We start from the raw sequence: 16035 nt of genomic DNA on the forward strand, positions 1-16035 counted from the left end.
TCAACGAGGCACATGCAGAGAAACTCAAGTGGTTTTTGTCTGGTTTACCAATGAATCCTGGCAGACAATGACAGATGAAGCCGGCGGCCACATCATAACTGAAGTCAGCAGTGCTGAGTTCAGGAAGCTTTCTGTAGTTCACGACATCTGAGCGTTGAAAACACTTTCCACCATTGTGACAGGGATGCTGCTCACACTCATCTATATCCACCTGGCAGTCGTCTCCCTCGTAACCTGCTTGCACATAAACACAAACACATTATATACTTATTCTTATAATAATATTCAGTCTGTCAACATACTTACATGGTGGTAAGAACATCATGCTATATTGCCTCAGTCCTACAATAACTACAAAATAAGAAATATTCAAATATTAAATATATAAAAAAATACTTTCTGAGGAGGATCAAATGTAACCAAAATAAACATTTTACTGAAATATTCAAGCCCCCCAAGACTTTTCTAAAGCTGTTTCTTTAGTTACTCCCCAGAACTACTGTTTCTTTCTTTAGCAGGACATCGTTTCCACTTTAACCTCCTTCCATTAGATATGAGATTGATTGTTTCTGAGCAATCAAAGCAGAAAACGGCGCCAGCATGTCAGTGTTTTAAGTGTGCTGAGCAATGCAAAGTTAGAAATAATCTCTGAATTTGTTGTTCAGAAGCTGATGTGATGCGTCCAACACAACAGCATGTTTACAGTTCGTTGGATAGTTTGACCTTCAAACGATGGGGGCACAGTTTTTTTTTAATAATTCATCTGATTTTTAAAAGGCTTTAAATTAGTGTAAATAATCAGACTCAGGGACACCTGCTAAACACAGCTTAGCTTTTCTCATCTTCAGCCTGCGTCTGCATCTTTGTACGTCCTCCTACGTTAAAGAATGTCCCTGCTTTTGAATGGTGGCTCTGCTCTTTATGCCCTCAGACTCAAGAGTCCTTAACTGCTTTGTTCAGTGTGATTCATGCATGGGAAACCCCGCAGCTTTTCTTTTTTTCACTTTTTAGCATTTTTGGTGAGTAGTTATATAACACAAGCCCTAAACCATGGTGAGAGGTGGTTTAGACTTTAAGTTGAACCACAGCGTACCTGGCCAACACAGGCACTTGTACTGATTGGTCCCCTCCAAACACGTGGCTCCGTTCTGGCAGGGGTCAGAAGCACATTCAGGAATATCCTCTTCACAGTAGTCGCCTACAAAGCCTGTCCCCTCACAGTCACAGACATAACTAGAAGAGACAAGATAGGCAGTCTTAGACTGATTGAGCATGTCTATCATACTACACATTAGATTACTGTTGCACTGTTGTAGCTGGTTGACATAGAGTGCATTTTAACCTCCTAGCACCTGCTGTCTGTGTGTGGCATCACATTTTGGGGTGTTTAGACCAAAATACATTTTGCTCTACAAGGGCCTGATATCCACTTACAAGGACTTTACACTGCCACTGTTCGATCCAAGTTTAAAGCCAATGTCCTCAAATGTGGATCTGATTTTTCTCAGAAACAAAAACCAGGTTAAGAAAAATGTTGTAATTCTTTGTTTTTACATTCATCAGGTTCCAATCAACCCAAAAAACAAAGAGAAATTAAAGATGCTGCCATGGAAGAGTTTGGGTCTTAGGAGGTTAAGATGAAAACTTCCCACTGGGCTCCAAGTATCTTGTTATCGCCGCTTGACCTCAACATTGTACACAAAACACAAATATCAGTGAAATTGTAAAAGATTAAATTTTTAAAAGTGCATCCTCACATGTGACAAGCTGAAACAATGAAATGTTATGTTTTGATTTATTTTTATTTTATTTTTTTACAAAAAATATACAAATGGAAACAATGTTTTGCTGTGTAATTCATAATAATTCTACTTGAATAATACTACAAATGCAGACAGATCAAAGAGTTTTAGTATCAAAGCCACTGACTTGATTTCTTATAAATCGACTTTTTTCAGCTGTAAGAAAATTCCTTTTTTTATTACACTGACAAAATAATGGTTGCAGCTGTAAACAAATAATAAACATGTACTTGTGATGCTAAATGCAACTTAAGTACAGGCCAGTAAAGCATCAAAAAATCAATTAATTTAAATAATGATTTTTCTACGATTTTGTTTCTAAATGATGTTCACTCATTTGATTCTGACTCAGTGTAAGATTTACATACTGATGCTTATAATGTGAAACTACTACATCCTTTATCTTCTTCACTCGATGCTGTTAAAATACATTTTACTGTCCCAGGCATTCACAGCACCTACAGCTGTGTGAGGACTATGACCGTGACAGACAGTAAGAGGATTAATTCCTGTCCTTGATCAACTTTAATGTCTGCCGTGCAGTCCTGGGCAGACACAACACAGACTGACACAGTGCACCTGTATGTTAGTGTACACTAGTCTCTTCCTAACACCGATTATCTTCTGTTTTTCAGTCCACCTGACTGTTAAATATTCTGCTCATTACCTTTATCCTGCTAAATTATAAGGTTTGATTACAGTGATTATGAGGATTATGAGTCGTGTTGTTGCACTGATGAATTCCTTCTATTTGATGTACTACTACTTATATGTACTACATGATTGTACTACACATGTTTTTATCTTCAGACACAGGTGATGCATTTCAACAGTACAAAATGCTGTCAGTTTGAAAAACAACGAATAATTATTTCACTACAGTAAATATCACTACATATCAAAACAGTTTGATTTGCTAAAGTTTTACTTCGGTTTTTGATGCTTTGAATCTGTTGTATTTCCTTCTTCAAACAGCTCATTTGCACAGTAAACTATGAGGGTTACATTTTTTACATGTAGAAAAATTAGGCATGTCAGGGACACCCCCACCCCCGACTCTAATCATTCAATTCTAGTATGAAGATATGGTTCAAGTTTAAGTTTAGGGAAACAGCCCCGTATGGAAAATATATTTATAGGTCTTATAAAGTTTGTATCTGTCTTGTGTGAAACTTGTATGAAAAGCATATAAGAGTGAAAACAGATAAAAGATCCCTTGAAAAATTATATAAATAAAACTTGTATATGGATACTTCCTAAAACAATATATGGAAGTAATGAGAAAGTGGCCACTTTCATGAGTGAAGCATATCAGCCTTACATGAGTCACTATATGAAGAAGGCCACATCTGATGCAAGTCTTTTAAAAGTTTCTTCTATTTCTTTTCCATATGGGGCACATTAATGACATCCAGGGTATATTCAGTATATTGAAAGAAATACTACCTGTTCACACCATCTATGCATTTTCCTGTATTTAGACAGGGCCAGCTGGCACATTCATCAATGTCGACTTCGCAGTCTTGCCCCTGGAATCCAGCCACGCACTCACACGAGTACATGGCAACATGATCTCGGCAGGTGGCGCCATTTTGACAGGGACGAACCTCACACTCATCGATCTCCACCTCGCAGTTAATCCCTGCAGAGGACACAGGCGGGATGGCAGAAGGCCAGCGCATGAGATTTGGCGATGCATTGTCATATATGTCCACAATGATCACATTTCACATTTGAAATAATCAGATGTAGGATTAGCAGTTTGAGGATAGACAGCTATCTCGGGGTTACTCACTGGAATTATTTTGCAGAGTTTCAAGAGATCATCTTTAGCTGCCACTGTCATGTGGTACAAACTACATTAAACTAAACAATGCCAGCTACCTGATTCACACTGTGTCACACTGTGATATACACAATGAGATGTTTTGTTCTCTTTACATCATATTCCAAAATATACCCTCCCGATTAAGCTCTTTTTAGCTCTGCAGTCTCAAAACTGCAGCTTCCTGTACCACTGCCTCGTATTTCTACCAGCCCAGCATCCTTTTGTAGGTTATTGAGGAATGTTTACGCATGACTTACCAATTTTAAATATAGCTTATTTTTGTTGAGCGATAAGCTTGGAGCAAATCAATAATCTGAAACCTGAGAATTTCCTGTTGTCCACAGCAACTTGTTCTCCCATCTGACACAATGATTAAACAGTACCTGGTCTATGTTACACCTACATGTTTGCTGGGAGTGACAAAGGTTATTTAAAGATGTATGATTATAATAAGACAAGAATTACAGACTATACACTGCTACTGTTAAATGAGCCAATATAAGTGTAATTAAATCTTATTGGACTTATTTGGGAAAGTATTCTAAACCTAGAACAGCCAGTTAAAGCTGTAAATTTAAAATATGTTCATATGAAGCTCGGTACCTTACAGTTCCTGGACTATGCTGCTCTGCCTGTTGTAAACACAACCTGCTTCAAATACCTGCTCACCTTTATAGCCTGGAGCACAGTCACACCTGTAGTGATCTACCTCATCCCAACACGTGCCATTATTCTGACAGGGTCGGGAGGCACACTCGTCGATGTCCAAATGACAGCGGGAGCCTTGAAATCCTGGCACACAGAAACACTGGTATGCATTCACTCCATCTTTACAGATGGCTCCATTCTGGCAGGGCTCCGACTGGCACTCGTCTACGTTCTCCTCACAGTTTGTCCCCTGGTATCCTGCAGCACACTGGCACAGGTGCCCAGTGTCAGGGATGTCCGTACAGGTGCCACCGTTCTGGCATGTTTCCTCTGAACATTTGGTCACATTATCCTGGCAGTGCTCACCACCAAAACCAATTGGACAGTGGCAAGAATAGCCATTGACTCCATCGACACAGTAGGACTTATTACCCTGGCAGGGGTTACTCTGACATTCATCAACACCCTGGGTGCAATTGAGCCCTGCGAAACCACCCGGGCAGAGGCAGCTGTACTTGCCAGTTCCAGGTTTGCTTGTGCAATTGCTGCAAGTTGCATCGATGCAGGCATCATACAGGTCCTCACAGTTTTTACCTGTGTACCACACTGGTTCTTTGGGGCAAAGGCACGCGTAGTCGCCAAAGTGGTCAAAACAAGAGCCGCCGTTGTTGCAAGGAGACGATAAGCACGCATCTTCTGCTGCTGTGCACAGCAGGCCTGGAAATGAAAGACAAACTTCCTGTTAAGAACACATAAAATCATGTTTCTTTACTGTCACTTTGTGATAGAGGTTTCTTCACTAACTCAGCCCTTAGAAGGGCTGTTTAGTCCAATTTGCTTACAACTCAAACATATAAAGTCTCTGTTAGCGTTGCACGTCGTGGCGTTAGTGTTTGTCCCAGCTCATCACTTTAACCCAAACTGCAACATTTACCATCCTCAGTAGTTTTAGTAACTAAACCAAAGTGAGACAAACGAAGCCAAGTGAAGCAGCTCGTTTCACAGTGTTGTGATTTATTGAGGCCCCTGTTATATTAACACAGTCTTTAAAGCACGTATTATAAACACTAGTCAACATAATGGATGTCCACACTACACAGTATTTAGTAAACATTTTGAAACTTTACAAAAACTATAAAGATATTGTTCATATATATTTCTAACAATTAGTAAAAATTAATAGTAGTTTATTTATGTATTTTTTTGTGTGGAATTTCATTTATTTGAATTTATCTGATAAAACTATAGATAATTATGATAAATACCACATGGATCATTTACTGGAGCATGGAAATGTTTGTCAGGTTAACTGATCTTTCTACATTTGCCGCAGGTGTAGCTGCAGGAAGGATTCACCTTTGAGGTGCAAATGAGACTCACCCCGTCTCCAAATGTACGAAGCATCCTGCAGAGATGTTCATTTAACCTCAGCCTGTATACGCAATGACAAGAACAAATGTGGGCACTGCAACAAAATACCCGAGAAGTCATTTTATATGTTGAACCTTGCATTATAAGGCTCTTCCAAAGTTTCGGTCTAGCTGTAAAATTACTCTTTATCACCCCTAAAGCAGAAGAAACACCTGTATGTCAAGAAAGCCCATTGTGACACCTCCCTCTCCTTCCTCCACTAACAAAGTGTTGGATTTTCACTACTGACATCTACACTCACAAATTTATGGAATTACTGTAAGATGTTTTGAATAAAATCACCCCAATAAAATGGCAGCCACTGTGTCCCACTGCTAACAACCTCCCAGTAACAATCTGTTTATATCTTCCCTGCAACACCTACAGTCCTCATTTCCCACTGTATCCACTTTAACACCCCCAGTTCCTCTCACATGCATTTGCTATCACCTTCTTTATCTGCTCTTACTTCCTCCTCACATGAGTGTCTCACATCTCCATGCACCACCTTTCTGCTTTCCAAACCTGAGAAGTGCTGCATTGTTTGTTTCCTCTGTTTTAATTTCATAGTTGATAATAAGCCTCAGCATGCTCACTTATGACCAATAATCACACTTATGATGACAGGAAACAGGAGGAAAGAGAATGAGACTGAAGATTAATGGCTGTAGTGAAGGAGTAGACCGAATACAACGCTGAGGCCGATAATCCAACGTGGAGACTCTTAAAAAACAAAGAATAATAGTCTTCATGTTATATTATAGACATATTATAGTCTTCATGTTATATTATAGACATATTATAGTCTTCATGTTATATTATAGACATATTATAGTCTTCATGTTATATTATAGACATATTATAGTCTTCATGTTATATTATAGACATATTATAGTCTTCATGTTATATTATAGACATATTATAGTCTTCATGTTATATTATAGACATATTATAGTCTTCATATTTGAGTGTCTAAAGTGGGCCCTGATATAATTACATCTTTTGAGTTTGAAATTAAAACAAAATGTCAATCTAAGAAAAGAATAAAACTTAAATATCTGAAAGTTACTAAATATTTATATATTTCTTATACTGTTTACAGCAAAGTGGTGAGCACTATAGTCTCTCTGCCATCTGGCTGAAGCCTGTCTGTGTGGCGTTTGTTCTCCCCGTGCCTGCATGAGTCCTCTCTGGGTACTCTGGCTTCACCCCACAGTCCAAAGACATATTAGTCAGGAAACACTTGAGCTGAGGACAGTTTACTGTTCAGTGCTCATTATAAGCAGCAATGTGCACTACTAGCCAACTAGATCAGTTAAATGTTTGTGCGCTCTTTAGCAACACAAATGCCTGGTTAAAGGACATTATTCAGAGTTCATAGATAAAACGAGTTAATTGTTGGTCCTAAGCACAGTATGTAGGCTGTATGAATAATACAAAGCACAATACATTTCAGCAGCACCTAAGACATAATTTATTTATTGACAAATGCAATTAAGGAAATCAGATAAAGGAAATCCACCACATCCAATAATTTGTCTAGCAGAGAATCATCTACTATAGATTATTATTATTAGTAGTAGTATTGTCATTCTTATTATTACAGGTGTTACAGAACACAGAGGTCCTGAGGAGCCACCACAGCAGCTATTAAACTACAGATGCTTTAATATTTTATCTCTAATTCGGATTAGTTAGACAGCCTCCTGTTTAATGAAGTAGATCTAATCAAGTGATTACAACTGATAATGGCCTGCAACTGTGATACAAAATGCATTATGAAAATTACACTACTAAATTTGAATATGAAAGTGTGATATGTATTTGATAAAACATGGACTATATTGGTTTTGTTGTGTCATGATGAGCTGTGTGGCAGGCTAGGTTAGGACGCACAACTCTTAAAGCAGCAGCTTTGCTAAAAGTAAAATACATGAACTAAACAAAAGGTGAGCTAGAACTACAACCTATACATGACCCGACCAGAACCGACAGCTAATTCGGAGATCGGGACAACAAACAGAGGGAGACTGAAATACACAGGCAGGATAAGGATGACGGACCAACCACAGGAGGAGAACTATGATTATGAAGCGCAAGAAACTAAACGATGTAACAAGAACACCAACCGTACAATAAAAACATAAACCTCCTTTTAAACCCAATTAAACAGTCCAAAACCTGAAGATTAAACGCTAACATAAGCACAAAAACTAACTGAACAAAACCAAGAAATATTAACAAAAACTCAAAAACACATGAACACTGGGTCACCAGATCCAGGACCATGACAGAAATGCAGCGAGTCAGATATTACGTTGTGTAGTCTCTCTTACATCAACATTTTTCTAGTTTTCTTTTTTTAGCCTCCCTCCTTCTCACCCCCTCCAACCTGCCTCCCCAGACTAGTATGGAAAGCTGAACTCCATCAGAACTCTGGGCTTTAACCCGCACTGGCTCTAATTCTCATCAGCACTGTAGAAGTGGGCAAACAGGGACAACTGCTGTCCTCACTCCTTCATCCAAACTCAGTCAACCCCTCACACATTCCAGGGAGATGATAACAGCTCCTCCTACACACACAGCCCATCAGCCCCCGTGCCATTACAGAACACATCATAGATCACGGCCGCACAGGGTCGATCCCTGACACTGACTGGTACCAGCCTCTCGATCCAACAATAACACTAAGCAGAGACGTGGACTGTTAGCAGGTAGAGTGATGTCAAACTGCCGACGCTCTCCAGAGACCTCAGCGTGTCTCTTTAGGGAGTCTTCACTTTAACATAGACCATGACCATTCCCTCTGATGAGAAGAAGGATATTGACTCAGTGTAATGCTCTTTTTTAAATCCCTCTTTTGGATAATAGTCAGATTTTCATTTGATTTGTATTCGCAGATTTCCTAACACTGAACCTAATCCATACTTTAACTCTGAGCTCTAAAACATTGGGCAATGAGCTCAAAAAATACTTTTTTACTAGTAAAATACAAAATAATAATAGTGTGTCCCAGTCAGAATGTCTCTACTTTGTTGTTAAGACTTTGTAGAACCATTATTATATTTTTATATCAGAGAATCAGGGAATAGGGGTACATAGACCTTAACAGCCGAATACTCATGCATGGTTGTTACACACTTTGTTCCACAGGTAAACTCACTTTGTTTTGTTTCTAGCAATTCATAGAAGACCTCCTCCTGTTCACCTGGATGTTCTGTAAGGCAGAGATATGTATAAATCTTATAAAGTTTGTATCTGTCTTGTGTGAAACTTGTATGAAAAGCATATAAGAGTGAAAACAGATATAAGATCCCTTGAAAAATTATATAATGAAACTTGGATGTTTTGGATACTTACTAAAACAATGTATGAAAGTAATGAGAAAGTGGCCACTTTCATGAGTAAATCATGTAAGTTTTTACTATTTCTTTTCCATATGGGCTCCAACCTTTTTTGCGCCACGGACCGGTTTATGCCCGACAATATTTTCAAGGACCGGCCTTTAAGGTGTCGCGGATAAATACAACAAAATAAAACTAGTACTGGTACCAAAAAAAAGAAGATTTATTCATAACACACGTGAAAAGACCCAGGAAAACCGAGTAAACGATAAAAAGGATAACAAAATAACGCTGGAAACCGATAAAAACCCTGAAAACCAGACATTTCACACCTGAGCCTCAACTCTCGCGGCCCGGTACCAAACGACTCACGGACCGGTACCGGTCCGAGGCCCGGGGGTTGGGGACCGCTGTTGTAAGGCACAAGTAGAATTTGAGCAAAGCAGGTACATGTTCAACACAAGAGGTCCAACGAGGGACTCTTGAGGAATTCCACATGTTGGCTTTTCTCAAATTCATCGTTATCAAGTGACATGAAGTAGTGTCTATCATGTAAACATGACCTGAACCACCTTTTCCGCTCTATCCAGCAGTATCACCTGTGATCATTTAATACCAAAACAGAAGATTTTGTCTCATCACTATGCTGTGGTATGGACAAATCCAGCCTGAAGGACATGAAAAAGGATGTTTTGCATTATAAAGCATGTAGTTGTTGCCTGAAATAGAGAGTTATTAATTATCTGAAGCAAATCTGGGGCTATTCTAAATGTGCATAATTCAAGATAACCTTAAAGACAGAAACTTCAGTTCGAGTGTGATGTACTGTAAGCAGTCAGTAAAGTTCATGTACAGGCATACTTTAGCCATTAGATGTAATATGTTGTAGCAAAATGCATCATTTGAAATAAAGTCTGCTCTGCCTGTGTGTTGTTTCAGACATATACAGCAGAGTAATACTTACGTCATCATCTGTTCAAATATTATAAAGAAAACAAAAAGCATCCTGATGTCTCAAATGCTAATTAGAATAGATTTTTCCAACTTTGTCCCACATAACAAAAAGTTGTCAAAAGAAGCTGAAAATGTGCAGAAAAAATCCTTTAACAACAGTCCTGGAAAGAGGATCTGATTTAAGAACCTTATTTCTATGAGGCACTAGTGCCATCCAGTGCACCAACATGCCCACTATCACAGTGGGGAAAAAATTAACAGTCAAGACGTTTGACCACAACCGAAAGACACCAATACATTTTGTTTAAAACAAAAACAAAGGTAGGTGTTTTTTATTTTATCATTTTATCTACTTTTTGGATGTCTTTTAGACAAATGCTCCATTTGTCAACAGGAAGTGGTGAATTATTTAAATTAGCTTGAACCATCTGCAAAAGAATGGTTTATTTAAAATAAACTGCCAGATGTTTTCTTCCCCTCAATTCAGTTTAATTACATTGAATCGAATAGAAATCCAGCTTCAAAAATCAACTTCGTTTTTCACCCAAAGTTGAATGAATATAACCAATAATGATATTATTACTAATAATAATGATATAATCCCACCACTATTAATGATAAGATGAAGAAAAAGATGAAGAGGGGGAGAAAAAAATAATAATACCAATAGTACTAGTAAAGAAATAAGGGTAAACAAATATATAAAAAAGGGAACAGATAAATAAAGTTATGCATTATTATAAAATAGAGAGAATAATAAGGGGAAACTGGGAAATCCTGGAGCTAAGAAACTGTATCCGTAACCTTGGACTCAAGGGTTGGTTCTGGATGATCCTCATTAAGAGTAGCCATGGTGATTTTGAGTGCATCACCCAAATAAATGTTATTATTGTTTTCTGTTCATTACTGTATATGATTCACATACATATCTTCCCACTTAACAAGACCAGCTGGCTAACACAGTGGATACTTCCCCGGGTGGAAACAGCCCCCACACCCTAACGAGGAAGTTTATTGGAGGAGTGGACATAATGGTCTAGTGGGTAGCTGGAGAATAAATATTAGTGACTTGGCTTTCCTCCCCACAACACCTGCTCCTGGGGATGTCCAGAGTGATGATGGTCAACCAGTAATCAAGGAGAGAGCTGGTAATGTTATACATTTGCCAGTTCTAACCCAATGAAATGTTGGCATTAAAAATAGATTTCTGGAGTTATTTCACTAACTTACTAAAAACAGCAAAACTAGAGCTAAGTGAATCAAATAGGTGACTACACATTTGTGCACAGATGGGTGCATTACAAAGGATGTAGATAGAGGTGTGTTGCTAGAAAATCAAATTCACTCTTGGCAGATGTAAAAGGCAGTCGATATGTGTTTACCCTGAGTCACGGCAACAGCACCACAGAGTCAACAGAGAGTACTGCTGCAGGGCTGAGGAAACAGCAGCGCTGTGAATCATAGATAAAGGGAAGCCCCTGGCTAACGCACGAGTTGAGCTCAGAGGAATTTTATTGAATCACCACAAGAGACTGGGCTCCGCTTTGGGCTCCTAATGCCCCACAGCAGGTGGCTGCTTTACTTTATACAAAAAAAGCACAAATCTTCTCTGACTCAACTAGCCACAGACATGCATTCTTTTGTCTCCTCCGTGAGTTACTGTAGAGGCCATGTCACTTTAAACTCACTATTTGTGTCTAGTCTGGAGGGAAATTTGTTTCTTCGTATAAGCTACACCAACTCCAATTATTTTCCGGGGAGTCAATTTGTCAGCTAGCTGCTCACAGACGTTTTAAAGTATAATACAAGGCTTCTATATACATCTTAGCCCCCATGTTTTTCATATTGTTAGTCACCAGTTTTCTATCCGCATTTCACAAATTCTTTTGGAATTAGACACAGCTCGTGTCCTATAGACGGGAATGGCTCTGACAAATGCACTTGTCTCCATTGTGTTCATCATCTGCAGAAGACAGCACTCAAGAGACCAATGGGTGAGTTTCAGGACATGTTGGTTTTGTATTTTTCCCATTTCCTAAAAATACCAAATTTGTTTTAAAGGTAACAGTAAATATATTTGTGAACAAACTCTATGTTGTTCAGCTTTTTGAGAGGTTTTCAAATGTGCTCATTGTTAAAAACTTTTTCTAAATACTTTTACTTTCATGTGAACTCTTCCAGTTTTCCAGTCTCTGTCATCCTCGTGTTCGTCTCTTCACCATCGCCCTGTCTCCTCTGTCTCTTCTCGCCTGCCTTCTTCTTTAAAACTTGCTGCGTGCCAGACCTCTTGCCATGCTCCTTAATACCCATCACCCCCTCCATTCATAGCCGAGACAAAAAAGCTGTGCAGCAGTGCAGCCGGACGCTCAGCTCGTTACCATAGTGATCTTTAACAATGCCACCCACAGCCAATCCATGCCGCCGTTCTACCACCGTTTAAATGAGCTTCAGACATTTCACACAAATGAAGGTTGCGGGAAAAATAGGTCAGTAGGGTTTCATAAGGTTTTGAACCCCCCCAACAGTACACACCCAGACACACCCTGCACACATTTAGGAGCCATAAGGAGCACACCTACTTAAACCCTGTTATATCTCTTGGTTCTCTGATAGAGTATGGATTCAGGAGGTTGAAGCATACGCTCATTCGAGTTAATCTTGTGATCTCATGAGCACAGTATGATGTAAGTAAAGAAATGATTGTGCTAAACCTCCAGTTAAAAGATATATTTCTCACTTGTAGTTTTTAGCACACACAAAAAACACAAAAGAAAAAACTAAAGACACTTTGTAACTTGGTGCCATTTCCATGTTCATTAAGTACATTTGATCTTTTTCATAGTAACACTTCCCTCTAATAAAAAGGTGGATTCAAATCATAATAGCAGAATATGTCACAGAGCACAACAGAGCGTCCAGATCCCCTCACTGCAGGCGTCCTTTAATTTGGCACCAATATGTATACATTTGTTATACAATATGTAGTATATCTGTAACATCCTTTACCTTTAAATGAAAAACTTACCAAACTACTCTCACAGTGTGTCCTGTTAGTTTCCGTTTTTATACATACACACTGCAGCATAAGTCTAGTGTTATTGTTCTGTTTTGTCCACATATTAAATGCGGGCTTTTTTGTAAAATGCGGGATATTACCTTTCAAATTAAGTCTCATACACCAATTTTTGCACAGCAATGTTTGCTGTTAAAAGGACTTTCCATTTAAATGTTGTAAATGTTCAAATGTTTTATAATAAAATGGCCCCAACCCTAATCTTGGTGGGGTTGGGGTAGAGTTTGAGTGATGTATGTGAGCACATAAACAAACACTTTAGACACGCAAAAAACTGCACCCGTGGATGAACTTAATATGTTTAAAGGTTCTTACTCGGACAACATGTGTATGATACACTTGTTAAAGAGTGCAAAGTTATTTTAATAACAGGAAACAATATGTAGAGCTCCACAATTATAGATCACAACATTTGGATAGAACAGGATTCAATACCCTAAATGTAAATCATATTTGTGATTCATCAGACAACTTTAAATATGTACTTTCTGTTGATGATAGCACTATTTTCCGGTCTGGTGATAAATTAAATCCATCTTTATGTCCTGTTAGGTCAGCAGTGGTCTGCATGTTTATTTACTTAAGCACTGACGCGAATATGTACATGTGTATGTCTGCACAGAGCCATCGTGCTGTTGTAAAATACCTTATTAACTATTTGCGTTGTCGGAAAAGGGCAGCTTTATAAGATTTTCTTCTTCGTGCTACACTTTGGTTCGCTTTGATGTAACTGTGGAGGTTATTGCGATTTTATACATTCAAGACGAAAAAAATCAAAAACTCAAAGTTGGGAGCTCACCCAGTTTGAACATCATCATGGTGATGAGCAGCGTCCTCTGATATCTGGACCAAACCTTTCCAAACTCCATGGTAGAGCAGGCTGCTAATGTCAGTCTCATGCGATGCTGTCAGTCCACAGGTACTCCATTCAGCAAGATATGCGCTCCAGCTGCTCCAAAGTTAGCTGCTCGGAGCAGGCGCCTCCATGCTGGACCGCTAAGTGTGTATGTGCGTGTGTGTGTTTGAGAGTTTGTGTGTGAGTGTCGCAGGGTCGAAGTTGGAGTAAGCAGAGCGTAATCACCCCAGCAGAGAGTGAAGAGTGGAAAACGTGGAGTGGAGTCATGGATCAGACTGAACGGGTCACTTAACTCCCTGCTCGCTGTCTGCACGAGACAGCTATCAATGATAAAACCTGCACACAAGACAGTCTAAACACAGTGGTGTGGATTCAGCGGCTTGTTTTATGCTGCAAATAATTATTATTATGCTTTTTAAAATAGCATAAAAATTATTTTTCCATCAGTTGATTGGCTGATATGTCGTTTCTCTTCCATTAAAATTTCAACTTGAAGAACTTGGTGAGAATAATTGCAGAAAGGGTATTTTGGGTTTGAATAGGACAAACCAAAAATGAACAAAGACTTTTATGAGGTAAATGCAAAGTCTAAATGCAAAGTCTGGAGCACGAGAAGTCCAGAAATTAATATAGTTCAGAAAAGTATAAGAATCAAGAAGAATATTCAATTCAATTCAATTTTATTTGTACAGCGCCAAATCACAACAACAGTTGCCTTATATTGTCAGGTAGACCACCACAATCATATGACCCCCTATGAGCAGCACTTTGGTGACAGTGGGAAGGAAAAACTCCCTTTTAACAGGAAGAAACCTCCAGCAGAACCAGGCTCGGGGAGGGGCGGGGCCATCTGCTGTGATTGGTTGGGGTGAGAGAAGGAAGACAGGATAAAGACATGCTGTGGAAGAGAGACAGAGGTTAATAACAAGTATGATTCAATACAGAGAGGTCTGTTAACACAAAATGAGTGAAGAAGAAATACTCAGTGCATCATGGGAATCCCCCAGCAGCTGGCACCTACTGCAGCATAAATAAGGGAGGATCCAGGGTCATCTGACGCAGCTCTAACTATATGCTTTAGCAAAAAGGAAAGTTTGAAAGTAGAGATAATGTCATCATAATATCAAAAGATGTCTGGAGAAAAGACAAAAGAAAAACTGGGTTATAACTACACTGAGGACAGGTGATCAGCAAGTGAAAACAATTAGCAGAGCTCGCAGATTAAAATCTAATAAATTAACACTAATTTTGGCCTCATTATTCTGAGGATTCCAAATGCAGATTCCCAAACCAACAAATCACTGGCCATGTCACTTTTCTATAGTCAGAGGTTTGTGTAAACAATGAAAATCACAGCTGTAGCAATATTTTAATCAAACAATGATGCACCACATCGTGCCCTAGACTGACATGAGCACTGACATAGGCACTGTGGGGATGTATACCAGCTTTCTATTCTTCTTCTATTGGCTGCTCACTTTTCTGCTTATAGCACCAAATCACAACAACAGTTATCTCAATTATCTGTCACAGATCATCTGCCTCAGTCTCACCCCATTCCTCACACCACCCTCTTCATATCCTCCTTCATGAACTTCCCTCATGATGTCTGTGTTTTCCTCCTTCCTGGCAGCCCCACATTGAATGTCCTTTGTCCAATATTTCCACCATCCCTCCTTCTGAAACATCTCAGCCTTACCTCTCTCCCTGAGCTGTCTCTCTGTGGGATTTTCTGATAATTAAGAATAAATGAAGAATACCTGGGTGCACTCAGATGATTCTCTTTGAGCAGATCGTCACAGGTCAACTGTGATCAGTGAAAATATAGCAGAAATATTAGCTGAATCCACACATCGGGTGTGAGTCAGACTCTTGACGCAGTGTTACAAGTTCTTTCTTATTTCTCAGGTGTCAAACAGTAGTGTTTCATCACATGTAAGGTGTACTTTTCCATAAAACTAAGACTGACCTCAGACATTTAATGTTCTTGGTACATTTGAGCTTAAATTTTCATTGTGCACATGGTTGTTAACATAAACTAAAAAGATGGATCAAGCCATCCAATGGATATCACCCACTATTAGTTACAGCCCATAGTGCCTCGAGCTGAACATTTTTAC

General features: G+C 39.0%; 1 protein-coding gene across 1 annotated transcript in view; it reads right to left on the reverse strand.

Moving 5' to 3' along the window:
- Positions 1 to 14078, reverse strand: part of LOC147316673 (protein crumbs homolog 1-like) — a 29987-nt gene extending 15909 nt beyond the window's left edge. The window contains exons 1-5 of the mRNA XM_086313203.1: positions 13859 to 14078; positions 4300 to 4995; positions 3249 to 3444; positions 1094 to 1233; positions 49 to 234 (exon numbers count right to left, since the gene is read on the reverse strand). Of these exons, the coding sequence (XP_086169329.1) occupies positions 49 to 234; positions 1094 to 1233; positions 3249 to 3444; positions 4300 to 4995; positions 13859 to 13958 (1318 nt within the window). The 5' untranslated portion in view covers positions 13959 to 14078. The remainder of the gene's footprint in view (positions 1 to 48; positions 235 to 1093; positions 1234 to 3248; positions 3445 to 4299; positions 4996 to 13858) is intronic.
- Between the last annotated feature and the right edge of the window lie 1957 nt (positions 14079 to 16035).

The sequence above is a fragment of the Aulonocara sp. 'chitande type north' Nkhata Bay genome, linkage group LG12, assembly GCF_057382095.1.
Source record: "Aulonocara sp. 'chitande type north' Nkhata Bay isolate Kocher_YH1m ecotype deep benthic linkage group LG12, A_spYH_male_GT1.1, whole genome shotgun sequence".
Lineage (NCBI taxonomy): Eukaryota > Metazoa > Chordata > Actinopteri > Cichliformes > Cichlidae > Aulonocara > Aulonocara sp. 'chitande type north' Nkhata Bay.